The sequence below is a fragment of the Drechmeria coniospora genome, chromosome 02, assembly GCF_001625195.1.
Source record: "Drechmeria coniospora strain ARSEF 6962 chromosome 02, whole genome shotgun sequence".
NCBI classification, from domain to species: domain Eukaryota; kingdom Fungi; phylum Ascomycota; class Sordariomycetes; order Hypocreales; family Ophiocordycipitaceae; genus Drechmeria; species Drechmeria coniospora.
Window position 1 is genome coordinate 9,092,798 of NC_054390.1, and position 15,514 is coordinate 9,108,311.

Consider the following 15,514-nt stretch of genomic DNA (forward strand, 5'->3'; position numbering starts at 1 on the left):
TGATGACGGGCGATCCATTGGTCGAAGACGACCAACACACCACCACTATTTTGCCAGTCCCCTGGGCCTCCAAGGTAGCAGGACATACTGTACGGTCCAGAACTCGTGCTCGTGCGAGGACGAATGTGCACCTGCATGTGCATCCTGCTCCGAGAACTGTTGGGAGTGGGTGAGTCGGTTCGATGGAGGGTTGATTCGGAACCTTTGTTGTGCCTGCGTCACAAACCTTCCTTCCAACAGATGACCTGCGATGCTCTACTCGACCGTAGGCTCCTTTCCAGGTGCCCATGTCATGGTAGGCGTAGCTGCTCCGTACCAGAAGGGAACCTGCCCGTATGCATTGGACGACGTCTATTGAGCACATCTGCTGTTCTGTCGTTCTCCTGCACCGATAATCATTACGCGTGATTCGTCCATGAATAGTACTTACTGTCTTGAGAGGTGTTGCCTGGAAGATCTTGGTGCTGGCAGACAAACGGCCCTGACAGACCTCGCCAGGTTCACCAACAGGCAGCAACACTCACATAACAGGCACACGTCCTTGCACAAGAAATATGGTGTGTTTGTTTGGGCGACTGAATGTGCCAGAGTTACGTGGCTCCTGAGCGCCATTCGACCGACGATTGTCAAGAGGACGCGCACTGTACGGTACTGTACGGAGTACTTACAAGAACACCTATTGGAAGTACGGAGTACCTTGTCGAGTGCTAGCAATTAGGAAAAAATACATGTACATACGCACTACGGAGTACTTGTGGTCAAGTACTTACTTATGCGGGAACCATGCCACCCGTGTGTACTCCGTACTGTACTTGGTTGTGCGGAAAACTCCATGTGCGTTACGTACCAGTGCAGCGCCACGCACTCGGGTCGTTGGCATGCAGGATTGCTCGCTCGATTGGTGCGTACGAAATTTGTAGTGTCCTAGGTATCTCTCGACGGAGCAATGTGTGCATACATGTACTCTTTACGGAGTAATACATGTATTAATTAATATTTCTTGTATTGCAAATCTGAGCACGGAGTGTTGGTAGGAAGACAAGTACCTAGGACGAGACTATCGCGTGGTTCGGACTAAGTACCAAGGTACGAACTACCGGGGACAGCTCGGTACCATTTGCTGCTAATATCAAAGTACCGATTACTTGCAGCTACCACTAACTGGTTACGTAGTAGCCATACAAGCCCAAGTACCCAACTGCACTGTAGGCAATTACCCAGTCCTCCTTCGACTCCGACCAAGTCTGGCCTCACCCGCGCCTGGCCACTTCAACCGGACACATCATCGACAACGGCATCGGCCTCCCTCCTCTCCATCCCCAATTGATACGGGCGGGCCCGCCATCGCACCCGAAGCCCACCTCCGCCTCACCCAGGCCTGGAAGGGAACGAATCCGTCCGACGAGCGTCGAGCTCTCCGTCCTAGCCTAGCTTGCCCTGGTTCATGGTCGACGCCGCGGGCCTCGCCACCTCGCCTCGCCAACCATGAGGTCACGAGAAGCACCATGGCGCATCCTGCTCGTGCTCGTGGCCCTCTGGGCCTCGATGGCCCTCGCCAAGGATGCGCCTAGCATGGCCGTCAACGCCTTCAAGCACCCGCCCTTGTTCCTCAGCTACTTCGAGGACAGCAACGTCATCGTCTTCCACGACGTCGAGGAGGGCAACATCTACCGCTCCAGCGACGCCGGCGTCAAGTGGGATCGCGTCGGCGGCATCCCCGAAGGAAAGTCGGTCGTCCTCGTCATGCACGCGGCCGATCCCTCGACCGCCTTCGTCCTGACGGCGAGCGACACCCACTACAAGACCGAGGACCGCGGCGAGACGTGGAAGAAGTTCGAGACGCACTCGCTGGCAAGCAAATTCCAGGCCGAGGTGCTCATCTTCCACGCCGACGACCCGAACCGAATCATCTTCAACGGCATGGACTGCAAAGGCATCTTCTGCGCCGAGCAGGCCATGTACACGACCGACGGCTTCAAGACCATCAAGCAGCTGCGCTCCCACACCGTCGGTTGCTGGTGGGCCAAGTCGGCCAAGCACTTCACCACCGGCGACGCCGAGCTCGACAAGTCGAGGACTCTCTGCATCGTCAAGGATCCCTTCTCCTTCTTCCGCGCCGACCAGCGGCTACTCGTCTCCGACAGCTACTTCGCCGTCGTCGACGGCCAGGTGCAGGAGTTTGAGCCCAACGTCGACTCGAGCAGGGGCGTGTCCGGCGTCATGAACCTCGCCAGCGTCAAGAAGTACCTCCTCGTCGCCACCTCGTCGGCCCACAGCGACGAGATGGCCCTCTACGTCACCGACGACACCCTCCGGTGGCACCGCGCCGAGTTCCCCAAGGACGACAGCCACGACCACTCCCACCGCATCAGCCAGGGGGCCTACACCGTCCTCGAGAGCACCAACTACAGCATCCAGATCGACGTCATGACGGCCCAGCCCTCGAACCCCATGGGCGTCCTCTTCACGAGCAACTCCAACGGCACCTACTTCACCGAGAACATCCCCTACACGAACCGCAACGCCAAGGGTCACGTCGACTTCGAGAAGATCTCGGGCATCCAGGGAATCTTCCTCGTCAACGTCGTCGACAACGGCCAAGACGTCCAGAAGAAGGGCAAGGACGACAAGGCCGTCGTCTCCAAGATCACCTTTGACGACGGCAGAACCTTCCACGAGGTCAAGGCCGGCGGCAAGCGGCTGCACCTCCACTCCATCACCGAGCTCGACAACGTCGGCCGCGTCTTCTCGAGCCCCGCGCCCGGCCTCGTCATGGGCAACGGAAACACGGGCAAGTTCCTCGAAAAGTTCGTCGACGCCGACCTCTACGTCTCCGACGACGCCGGCCTCCACTGGAAGAAGGCGCTCGACGGCCCCCACAAGTACGAGTTTGGCGACTCGGGCTCCGTCCTCGTCGCCGTCAAGGACTCCAAGAAGGAGGACGTCGCCGAGATCTCCTACTCCCTGAACCACGGCGAGGACTGGAAGACGGTGCCGCTCCCCGACGGCCTGGCCGTCAAGCCCCACGTCCTCACGACGACGCAGGATTCCACGAGCCTCAAGTTCCTGCTCATCGGCGAGAAGAAGACGGAGTATCAGATCGTCACCATCGACTTCGAAGGCCTCAACGAGCGCACCTGCGAAGCCGAGGACATGGAGGACTGGCACGCTCGGGTGGACGACGACGGAAAGCCCAGCTGCATCATGGGTCACAAGCAGACGTACCGCCGCCGCAAGAAGTCGGCCGACTGCTTCGTCAAGCACGAGTTCAAGGACCCCGTCCCCCAGACGGAGGACTGCGAGTGCTCCGACGCCGACTTCGAATGCGACTTCAACTTCCGCCGCGACCCCGACGACCACGCCAAGTGCATCAAGGCCGGCCCCGTGGTGGTGCCCGACGGCGCCTGCAAGGACGGCGCCGACGCGACCTACAAGGGCTCCAGCGGCTGGCGTCTCATCCCCGGGGACACGTGCAAGAGGGGCCAAGGCAAGCAGAAGGACGACCTCGTCGAGAGGAAGTGTTCCGAGGGCGCGTCCAAGCCTCGCCCTCCGGCGAGCGACAAGGTGACGAGCACGCCCTTCACCTTCGACTCGAAGCTCAACGACTTTGAAATGATCTATCTCGAACGGAGCGGCTCGAGCGCGTCGACGGACGAGACGGTCATCGTCCGCCCCGTCCAGTACAGGGGCGACGGGCTCATGGTGGTCGAGTACAAGCTCTGGGTCTCCCACGACCACGGCAAGGAGTGGGAGCGCATCCTCGAGGGCGAGAAGATCGAAGGCATCTACCCCCACCAGCACTTCACCGACGTCGTCTTCTTCACGACCAAGACCGACGTCGTCATCTACAGCATCGATCGCGGCCACACCTTCCACAAGTTCAAGGCGCCCTCGACGCCCAACCCGGGCAGTTCCCCTCTCGGCTTTCACCCGGACAAGAAGGACTGGCTCATCTGGGTGGGCGTGAAGTGCGAGGAGGTCGGCAAGAGCGATTCGTGCTTCAAGGAGGCCTCCATCTCGACCGACCGCGGCGACAGCTGGAAGACGATGCACCGCTACGCCGAGAAGTGCGAGTTCACGGGCAACTCGGCCTACCCGTACCGCAGCCAGCGGCAGATCGTCTGCCTCGTGAGGAAGGAGGAGAAGAACGACAGCCCGCTGACGGTCACGACGAGTGACGACTTCTTCGAGGCCGACAGGACGAGGTTCGACGGCGACGTGGCCAACTTCGCCACCATGAGCGAGTTCATCGTCCTGGCCACCAAGGACGACAAGTCGGACGACATGCGCGCGCTCGCGAGCCTCGACGGCAAGAAGTTCGACCAGACGCACTACCCGCCCAACTTCCGCGAGGGCCACGAGAACCAGTACACGCTGCTCGACAGCTCGACGCACGCCATCAACCTGTTTGTGCGGACCGAGGGAGGCGCCGACCGCCAGTACGGCTCCATCATCAAGAGCAACTCCAACGGCACGAGCTACGTGCTCAGCGCGTCCAACGTCAACTGCGACGACCAGCCCTACGTCGACTTCGAGAAGGTCTCGGGCCTCGAGGGCGTCGTCCTCATCAACGTCGTGACAAACACGGAGAAGAAGGAGAAGACCAAGATCCTGCAGACCAAGATCTCCCACACCGACGGTTCCGAATGGGCCCACCTGGCGCCCCCGGCCAAGGACGTCGACGGCAAGGTCTACCCCTGCAGCAGCGCCAGGGGCGACAAGTCGTGCGCCCTTCACCTCCACCACTACACCGAGCGCGACGACAAGCGCAAGACGTTTGCCGCCGACACGGCCATCGGCCTCATCTTCGGCATCGGCAACGTCGGCCCGAGCCTCGGCGACATCAAGGACGCCGACACCTTCCACTCGACCGACGGCGGCGTGACCTGGTCCAACACGAAGAAGGGCCACTGGACCTGGCAGTACGGCGACCAGGGCTCGGTCATCGTGCTCGTCCAGCGGGCGACGCGCGCGAACCCGGTCAAGACCAAGATGGTCTCGTACTCGCTCGACCAGGGCAAGACTTGGCACGACCACGAGTTCACCGACAGCGAGGTGACGGTGCTGGACATCACGACGCTCAAGTCGGGCACCTCCCGGAACTTCCTCGTGTGGTGCAAGCCGAGCAGCGGCCAGAGCTTCTCGGTCAACCTCGACTTCACCGGCCTGGCGGACAAGGCGTGCAAGTTCGACAAGGACTCGCCCTCGGAGAGCGACTACGACCTGTGGTCGCCGAAGCATCCGCTCCAGGACGACGACTGCCTGTTCGGCCACGTCGCGAGGTACCTCCGGAAGAAGCCGGATCGCAAGTGCTTCAACGAGCAGAGCCTGCAGAGGCTCTACGATCACACCGACTGCCAGTGCAGCCGTCGCGACTACGAATGGTAAGCAGTTCCTTGACATCCGCACGGCAACCGCCGGGAGCGTCGCAGCGGGGGACCGTGACTGACCGACCTGCAGCGCCTACAACTTTGAGCTCGACGGCCACGGGCAGTGCAACCTCGTCGCCGGCCTCGACCCCCTGTCAGGGAAGGAGTGGTGCGCCCAACACAAGAACGAGACGTCCTGGTTCGAGCCTACGGGGTACCGCCGGGTGCCCCTGTCGACGTGCAAGGGCGGCAACGAGCTGGACAAGACGTCGACGGAGCATCCCTGCGACGGCCACGAGGAGCAGTTCGAGAAGAGCCACCGCACGTCGGGGCTGGTCATCTTCTTCGCCGTCGTCATCCCCTTCGCCATTGCCGGCGCCATCGGCTGGTACGTCTTCCGCAACTGGGACGGCAAGTTTGGCCAGATCAGGCTCGGCGACCAGTCGGCGACGTTCGACAGCGACCGGCCCTGGGTCAAGTACCCCGTCATCGCCGTCTCGGCCGTCGGCGCCGTGCTCGTGGCCCTCCCCGTCATCGCCACGAGCCTCTGGAGGTCGGTGGCGAGTTCGTACGAGAGGCTCGGCAGCCGCCGCGGCCGGAGCTGGTTCTCGAACGGCCCACGAGCCTTCACCACCCGCAGCAGCTTTTCACGCGGCGACTATGTCGCCGTCGCCGACGACGAAGGCGAGCTGCTGGGCGACGACAGCGACGAAGAGGTATGACGCATGCGTTACGGGAGCAAAGGCAAAAATGCGCTTTCGGCAACCCCCATCTCTTGAGCGACTCTCCTCTTTCCTCTTAATCTTGGATATTCGTGAAAGGTCGGTCGTTTGTACGAAGTGCGACGGAGAGCAAATGAAAGGAATTGATATGGATCGTCTTGTAGTCTACGAGGGAGAAGCATAATTTAGACCCGTCTGTCGAAGTTGGACATGAACCTTTTCCGTGCGGAACATGGAACCACTCGCCTTCCTGAATGGACCCTTCCCTTTGTTGCATCCACGGTTGCTCGCTTTTGCAGTGCCGTAGTGAGAGATGGGTTCCTACGCTGTGGGTGTGCCGCCGACGATGCTGGCGAGAGGGAGGGCTTGAGCGCAGGGCGTTTTATTGCAGTGATGACTACCGAATGCGGAGATGAAGGGCGTGAGTCTATTCTACTCCCTCCCCTGGCCCGGCTTCTTGGCTGCGAGCCCGATGGAGACTGGAGTGAAGGACGTGGGAAATCAATCGTGCTTCGCAAAGTCTATGATGAAAGATGCCAGGTTTTCTCAGCATGACGTCCGAGCGCGCCCGTCACTTGATCCATGGATGGGTTCTCTTCTCGCCTGTAGCAAGAATGCGTTGTTCTCAGTTGACAATGTGTTCGTTCCCCCATTCGCCCTTGGGCACGCACTCGAAACATGCAAGCCGCACGTACAGGTATATATGTAAGTATGTGTACACGCTTGTTTTATTAGTACCTATTGTGCTCATGTGCAGTTGGTGCTCTACTTGTACACATGCTCTGCAATGGATGTGCAGCAAGCATCAAATTGAAGCTTGAATCCTCGCTGAAGTCACCATTGCACCGAGATGAATATCATCCTGCCTACCAGGTGCAGCCGTGCTTTGTTTACTGCAGACCCAGTCCACGTTTCCTTCGCCCTGATCTTCCCCACGTCCATGTGCTAGGGCACCTTGTCGCCGGTTGCACTTTGATCCTGCGCACTCGTACGGCAGCAGACAGCAGTATTCACGAACAAGTTGTCGTCTCACCAAGTATGATACTACGATGAAAGTACCGGGACCTGACTGCCAATGCCGGTCCTTGGGGTGTTCAGACATGTTATCAGGAGCGATTCGTTCCCGTGCATCATGTGATTCGGGTTCATCTCATTAACTAAACTCGTCAAACCAGCAGCCCGTCGGTTACAGTGTATATATGTACTCGAGTGTAGTCCTCGTAACAAGATAGACGGGATGTGGCAAAACGGCCTCGAAAGCCTCGGCTCCGAACATAAACATGACGAAAAGGGTGGATATCTTGCAGGGGCTCCCATGAGTCGACGAATACACAAACCAGGCCAAAACCCATACCTGAGGGCGCCAAAAACCGATGTCTTGCCAACTTCATAATCGCTCTCGCAACAAGTTCATTATACATGAAAGATAAACGCCGAGGTTGCCTTGGAGGCGGACCATTGTTCAGGTGAAGAGCGCAAAGAAATTATAGAAAAATAATGACACAACGGCCGGGTATACTAAGCCGTTCGACGGAGGAAGTAGGTGAGGGCATTCTCATGCAAAAAGGGCCGAAAGTGAGTCGCTTATGATGAATATCCCGCGATGGCGCCTTGCTCCGCAGTGCAGGCGACGATGTAGGGAAATAAGAAGAAAACGGCGGTCGATGAAGGGGGGCGGACTGCTAATCGCCTCACGACCGACGGACGCGGTTCCAGAATCGCTTGACGACCCCGTCGTCCTGCTCGAGCTGTTCCAGGTCCATGGCTGCAAACTGTCGCTCGATGCTCTCCTTGGAGTAACCCTCGCGGGAGTATGGCAGGGGCGGGAGCATGTCGTCCTTTGTCCGCTGCCGCCTACCGGCCGATGCCTTTTTCTGCTGCCAACCATACATCTGGTCGTCGTTCGTTCGAAGGTCGGGTCGCGTCAAGGTCATGCGGAGCGTCACCTCGGATGGCGCCAGCTGTTGCGCATAGGCAGCGTTTGGAAACGACGAGTCCGCATCCGTGACGGGCGGCGGTGGCAACGGCTTATCCAGCGACTCGGGCGTCCGCGGGGATTCCGATTCGGCAGCGGATATCTCGCTCGAGTTGTACAGGGATGACATGTCGTCGGCCAAGAAAGTGGCCGGCTTGGTCACTTCGATGACCGAGGGCACCTTCTCGTCGCGCAGGTCGTCCATGGGGAAGAAGTCGAAGGCGGCGGCCTCGTCGAAGCCCTTTTCCGAAAAGTTCAGCCTGAGTTTCGTCGGCGCATCTGCATCCGTGGCGACGTCGACGGGCGTCTTCCGCCTCTTGGGGGATATGAAGGACCGGGCGCGTGAACTTCTGGAGACGCGGCCAGAGGAGGCCGTGGTGAGGCTCGCGGACGAGACTTCGGACATGGGCGGCGCGTCGCTATCCTTGGATGCGGGACGGCCGGGCGCGCTCGAAGCCCGATGGCTAGTGGGCAACTTGGATACGGAGAGGCGGCGGCGAAGGTATGGACGCAAGTGTGTGCTCTGCTCGGGCGTGTCCCCTCTCAAATCAAAGTCATAGTCGTCCAGGTGGAGGGTTAAATCCAAAGCATCGCCGTCAAGCCGGCGGAAGCAGTCATAGAGGGAGTCTCTCCTCTCGGCGACGTCGACCTCGGCCGACGGCACGACGGCATCCTCCCGGGCGGCGGAAGGCACGCTGGCCGTCAGCGCAAGGGTGTCCGACATGTCTGCGTCGAGTGTCTCGTGGGTGCGTTTATCGATGCCAATGGACGCGACGCGTGCGGCCTCGAGTGCGAACTTTTGGCGTCGACGATGTGATGGCGACGGGCCGTGGCTTTCGCGACGTTGAATTCGCAGCTGCTCCGGCCGTGGGGGAGGGGCCCGACTGGATCGGTCGTCGCGGAGCGGAAGAGGGCAGGGAGCGGCGTCGAGGTCGTCGGAGCCGAAGGCGAAGTGGAGGATGGGGGGTCGTCGAAGGGGGCGATCCTTGGAAGGCGAAGAATGCGAGCGATGATGGGCGAAGCTGTGATTGACAATGGTCGTGTCAAGGTTTCCTTCGGGACATTGAGCAAAGCGCAGGCGCTCGAGGGTAGTAAAGTACTGCGGCCGGCATGAGGGATCAGTTCCGATGCCAGCCAAACGAGGGGGAGGCGATGACGGGCGCCGAAACGCACGAGGGGAGGGGCAGCGCGGAGGGACAGAGGGGGAGGCGGCGGTCGCGGACGGGCCGACGACAGCAAAGACAGCATCGAGGAAGCAAAGGTAAGGGAGCGCGCTCGCTCGCCAACAGGGACGCAGGCTGGAATGGGAATAGTGGCGTGTCTCGTCTCAAGATAGGAACGAGTCAAGGTGCGCCGAATGGGTGGTGACATGAGATGGGATGGAGGGGACGGGATGGCATGGGATAGGCTGGCCGCCGTGGCTGGACACGGGGATGGGGATCGTTTGGTGCGGCAAGGTGGGATTGGATCAATGATCCGGGGGGGAGCGGGTACGACTGATACAGTCTGAGATGAAGGTCAAACGGCGACGAGTCTGCTGAGCTGTATTCGGATTGGCGGTGGCAACTAAATTCGAAAAAACGTCGGACCTGCCGACCCATCACGAACCGACTTGGCTCACTGCGCCGCCTTGGCTCGCCGCCAGGCAGCGGCAACAAGAGGCACGCAGCCGCCAGGGCACGCAGCCGCCAAATAGAGCGTCGCGGTTGGGTGAGCGGTAAAACGGGCGGCCAAGCCCAGGAAACACTTGCTCAATTCCAATCCGGTCCGGCGCCGGTCCGGTCGTTCCAAGGCGCGCCTAGCCGAGACAGGGAAACGCGATGCCGCCGAGCAGGCTCCCCAGGAGCGGCCAGTGACATCGGCGGGAAGGGCAGGGCAGGGCAGGGCAGGGGCCGCTGGCTCGCTGGAGCCTCCATCGTTCGTGGCGCGGCTGGTGGCACACTGTGCCGGCCGTTGCAGAGTCCCGCCGCCGGCGTCGGAGAAGGAGAGTCGGAAGCAAGACCATGGACCATGGACGATGGATGACGGACGACGGACGATGGGGCATGGGGCATGGGACGCTGCTTGGGAACCGGAAGCCAAGGGGCATTCGCGAATGGCCAGAGCATCCAATGATTCATTCGACGGCGACGTCAAGGGGGACGTGGAAATGGCAGCAAAGGCCGGGAAATAAAGGTCGGAGACGTAAGACAGACCGGGCCCAACTCGAGAGCGTAGGCACGTAGCAATGCCACGGCACCCACCGACCGCATCGCTGACGTGGAGGGCGGCAGGGGAGGGCACGGCACGGCAGACTTCATTCTTCGGCCGACTTTGTACCTTGGCCCCTCTTGCCCACGCATGCACTTGCTTGCTTTTTGGGGGGCGACAACCCGGGTCAAACATTGAATGGATAAACAGCCACTAGGCGCGGGCGATCGAGGCCGGTGCAAGACCTTGGCTGTCGCCTGTGCACGCCTGTTTCAACGTCTGTCCAGATTGACGGTCTCGCGTGTCCGCACCGGGGACCAATGGCCGACGCGCGTGCTTCGCCTCGCCTCGCTTCCTTTCCCTCCGCCTCACCGCTGGCGAGAATGACGAGCAAGACGGGATTCTGGGTGACGCACGTCGAACGTACCTTTCGCTGGATCGTATGTGGCAGAGCCTCGAACTCGTCCCTCGTCATGGCACGAGGCGACGACAAGGCGTCGAAGGAGGTCGACGCAGCCGGCGGGGATCGTCGGTCCGTGCAGCATGGGTACCGCTGCTGGACATGTCGAGGACTTTGCACAGGGCTTCCGCTGCGCGTCGAGGCCTGCAAACGGTGCCCTTGGTGGTTCGATGACACCGACGGTTGTCGGTCCTGGTCCCGGCCAACGTGGCGGTCGAAAAGGCGGCCATTTTGGCATTGGCGACGACGGTGGGAGGAGGCAGGACCACGCCGCCGAGCGGCACCGTCGTCTTCGGACCTGTCCGGGAAGCGCCGTTGACTCGCGTGACGGTCGAGGCTCCGCATCGAAATTTGTCGATGCACGGCTCCGGCCTTCCTTGCCGTGCTCGTCACCGGACGGGCGACGGTCATGGCAGACGTCGGGCTGCTGTCTCTATTGCCGTCGGCGAACCCGACAGCGCCAGGGACGAAGATGGCGTCTGACGGCATCCTATGCTCGGGAGCGGGCGTGGCGACGCTATGGGTAGAGGTGCGTGATGAGTGGAGGAAGCTGGCATCGTTGTCGTCGGCCGATGAAAAAGCAGCATTGTCGTCGAGGTCGAGGGAACTTGTCGTCGACGAGGGAGTGGTCTCGAGATGGAGAAAACTCTTCATCGGATCATAACGGATCATTGGGGCACGGCAAGATGTGCTTGCCTCTGTGCTTGCCTCTGTATTCGCATCCGTCGTCGCATCCGTCGTCGCATCCGTGCTGGCACTCGGGGTTGGGCCAGCACGGCCTCCGAGGAGGTTCTTGTACTCGTGGCCACCCTCGTAGGGTTCCTCCAAGGAGGATTCGTACGAGTGCGTGTCGTCGTCCTCGCGAGAGCACGAGTGCTGAGGTGTCATGTCCATCTTGCAAGGTCGACTCGGACCCAGGCCCGATGCAACCTGATGATTCCTGATTTGGCCGTCGAGCTCCCGCCGACGGCCAGGGGGACCTTGACAGCGCCGTCAGTTGCCGGGAATGCTCATTGGTGATGAACGGGGGTCTAGGGTCGGAAGCCGGGGGTCGAAGAGGGGCCACCGGGACTCTGGTGTCCATCGACAGGGGCCGCAGCGTCGTGCCGTCGGCTTGACCCTTCGTTCTCTGCCTCTGCAAATGGACGGAGAGGGTGATGATCTCCGGGGCGGCGATCTTGGGCGGTGGGGAGGATGAATGAAAGGAAGGAAGGAGAGCACGGGTATAAATAAGCGCAGCTGCCTGTACGGAGTACGAGCCGGCAGGAAAGGCAGGAAAGGAAAGGGCAAGGAAGGAACGGGGGAGGGGAGGGGATGGGATGGGATGGGGGTGGGAGATTGCTGGTCATACCTCGTCGTACTCGTTTCCGCTCGTTTTTTCTCTGTGCTTGGCTGGGCATTGCCGTCGGGGCCTTGGAGTCGTACACTTGCTGCACCGTACGGAGTACTGGTAGGCGTTTTTTTTTTTTTTTGCGCCCGTCGTCGTCGTCGTCGTCGTTGTCGTCGTCGTCGTCATGCATGTGCGTGCACCTACAGCGAGCGCGCCGCACCACGACTGCTGGTACTCGTCGGTTTCGACCGTGATGAACGCTGGCGGGTTGTACGAGAGCAAAAGAATTTGTTTCACGGCTCGGCGGTTGGGAGGTGGCGTGGTGGTGCGGTGCTTCGTGACAGGGCGGGCACAAAGGAGCAGGCAATGCGTCGTATTCATACCTGGAGTATAAGGTATTGCGCCCCGTGCTTCGGAAAAGCTGCACAGCAACCAAGCGCCGTACGGGCAAACCAACATGCAACCGTACGCAGCACCGGCCAATCCAAGTGCTGATGTGAGTCAGGCGTTCTATTCTTATATGCACCGGTCGGAAACCCGCTTGTGATGTGTACCTGTTCACATACTATACTTTTGCCGTTCAATACGAGCATGCACATGCACTGCTGCTCTTGGTCCGTGAATGCAATCTGTATAAGCTCAAGTACGAGCACGAGCTTGGCCGGCCGCAGTCTTGGGTCGGTCTCGGCGGGCGCGGCGCGGGCTTGGAGGGGGGGGGGAGAGGGGCGGGATTTGTCGACGCTGGATGCGGGCGAGTTTTCACCTGCGAGCACGTGGTACTACTATGCGTGCGTGCACATGCGGACCTGCAAGTACGGTGCACCGGCACTGGGCAGATCAGGTGCATCGATGTGCTCTCCGTGCAGGAAATGCATTCATGCCACTGCTGTACAGGTACGAGCAGAAGCGCGTGCACGCACTGCCGTGTGCTCGTACAAGTACTTGCGCTCGTCGGTAGGTGAAGTGGTGGTGGTGGTGTATATGACGTGCGCGAGTGTGCGTGCAAGTGAATCTGTGCACTGTACTCTGTGCTCCGTACCGTCCGTACCGTCCGTACTGTACTCTGTAGAGGCACAGGTATCTGTACTCTGTAGAGGCACAGGTATCTGTCCTCTACCGATACTGTGCACAAGTGCTTCGGATGAGTTTCGGCGCGACGACGAGCCGGGAGTCGATCCGCCAACAACTCGCAGGAGTAGAGCCCGCGAATCGGCTCGAGCGCCCTCGCCTCGTCATCTATTCTAGGTACTATGCGTAGTAGGAAAAGGCGATGCCACCCGGCGCCGTCGCATGCACCGTGCATTCGGCCGTTTATGCTGTTCGAGTACCTCGTGCCAGCACGGTGCGCACGCACCACTATTCACGCCCAGTGCTGCAAGTACAGTACCAGTACCGCCCCTGCGCGTACTTGGATGGACCAAGCATGACAGTATTACTCACACTTGCTGGTGGAAACGAGCAGCAACTGGCACCAGCCTGCTGGCCATGACGTCTTCGAACCAACATGCCCATGTACACTACTGCTTGCACCGTATCGTGACGAGAGGCAGGCAGGGAGACGGCTTCCAATCGACCGACAGGGGCATCGCTCCTCATGACATCGTTTCTCGTCGGGGGGGGGGCAGGTTCCAGCGCCGCTCCATCCACCGTAGTGGGGCGGATCCCCTCGTCCCCTGGACCCGGCGCCTGCGGCCTTGACGGTCCTGGCCTCGCCGCGGACGGGTTCGACGGGGTGTTCCCGACCCGCCACGGCGGCTAGATTCCAGCGCTCCACCGTCTGGAGGCGGTCCAGATTGGACGGGTCCACAGTGGCATGCAGGCACCGACGGCCAGCACAGGGTCCACCCTCGTCCTTGTTCAGCGTTCATCCCAGCAGGATGCAAATGACCAGGGCGTGCAGGACGGCACCATCGGTGGCAGCCACCTTGAACAACTACATACAGTACTTAAGTACTGTAAATACGGAGTACAGTACGGGGTACAGTACGGAGTACTTACACAAAGTACCTGCAGAGTACTAACAACTACTCCGCACGGCACTCAGTCGCTTGCATCGAGGCAGGCTGCTCGTATTGGTAGATTGACCAAGTGCTTGCAACAATAAGTACAGTACAAGCACTCCGTACTCGGTACTCCGTACTGCCAACACAGATCTGTACGAGAAACTACTAGGTAACTATTGCCTACTAATTACCTACTGTAGTACTCCGTAGTTACTAGGTACTTACATGTGCTCTGTACTTGTAGGTATCTAGTACGAAACGAGTGCATGCACCCATGTACAAGTACAGTGCGGAGGGAGTACTTTGTAGTTGTACTCATAATTCCCTAGCTCTCCGCACTCGTACTTGGTAGCATTCACGGCGTTGATACTCCTAGCCACTGGGAGCCTCTCGTCGACGGTCAAATCGACAGGTCTAAAGGATAAATGATGAAGCCGCCAAGAGGCCAACGTCCCATGCCGACATTGCCACGGCGCTGCGACGGAATAATTTCAGCGGCGAGCAGATTTTGCATGCAATTTCTCGCATCAGCTGCGCCGGCCAAGCGACGACGGACGAAGGAGGGATGACGGGCGCGTGCTGAATGCGCAACGCTGCCTGCTGAATGTTCATGGCCAGAGGCTGAAGGCGGAAGCGACTGGCCTCTCGCTGCTGCTGGGGACGCCTCGACTGAAAATGCAGCCGGCCTCGGCCGTGGTCTGTCCCGGCCGTCGCTTACGTGGCCGGCTCGAAGCCACAATATTGGCCAGGTTCGCACGTAGGCTCTCGTCGTGTCGTGTTGTCGATACCTGCGCGGCCGGATAGGTTTGCTTCGAGTACGACGTGCGAATGCCGAGTTGGCGAGCGGGCCTCTCGTCCGTGTCCAGTATTCCCTCCGTCCCCCTCGCCCCCCCCCCCCCCCAACATGGAGAGGGAAGGGAGCAGGGTAGGAAACAAGGGCGAACGGTGAGGGCTGTACAGTATGATGCGGTCGAAGCGCCTTTGGCATCCATTGTAATTTCCATTTTCCGCCCGTGGCCGCATCGCATGCAGGGACGGATGCGCTGGCGGTGGATGGATGTGTGATGTGAATGTTTGATTTCTCACCACATCCATCCATCGCCTTGTGCAACCACTCCGTACTCCATACGTCACCTGCATGTAGGTACGCCAGGGAGCATATGCACAGTCGACATGGCGATGCACGGCCACGGATTGACGTGCAAGAACGAGCACACGTACTTGGGTGCACGCCAATGAGCATCTGCACAATCGATGCCGCCGATGCACGGCCACGGGTTGACGTGCCAGTGGACGTAAGTAGTTGTAGTACTTTGGTGTGCACTCTGTCCCAGCCTCCCAGGTACGCCAATGAGCATCTCACAGTCGATGCCGGGCGGCCAAGCCGCTCGCTCGTGCGGCCCGCAAGCCACCATCATGGCTCGTGTCGTGTGGCGGTGTCGGGGAGGCACGCTGAAGACACATC

General features: G+C 60.1%; 2 protein-coding genes across 2 annotated transcripts; one reads left to right on the plus strand and one right to left on the minus strand.

Moving 5' to 3' along the window:
- Window positions 1-1,485: 1,485 nt before the first annotated feature.
- On the plus strand, window positions 1,486-6,091 carry DCS_05622 (vacuolar sorting protein; the record flags this gene model as incomplete). The annotated part of the gene is made up of 2 exons (XM_040802924.1): window positions 1,486-5,384; window positions 5,461-6,091. 2 exons carry the CDS (start codon window positions 1,486-1,488, stop codon window positions 6,089-6,091), a joined length of 4,530 nt encoding a protein of 1,509 aa, XP_040657957.1.
- A 1,691-nt stretch (window positions 6,092-7,782) lies between these two features.
- DCS_05623 (uncharacterized protein) lies at window positions 7,783-11,610 on the minus strand (the record flags this gene model as incomplete). Its single annotated transcript, XM_040802925.1, has 3 exons — window positions 7,783-9,364; window positions 9,688-10,419; window positions 10,568-11,610. 3 exons carry the CDS (start codon window positions 11,608-11,610, stop codon window positions 7,783-7,785), a joined length of 3,357 nt encoding a protein of 1,118 aa, XP_040657958.1.
- Between the last annotated feature and the right edge of the window lie 3,904 nt (window positions 11,611-15,514).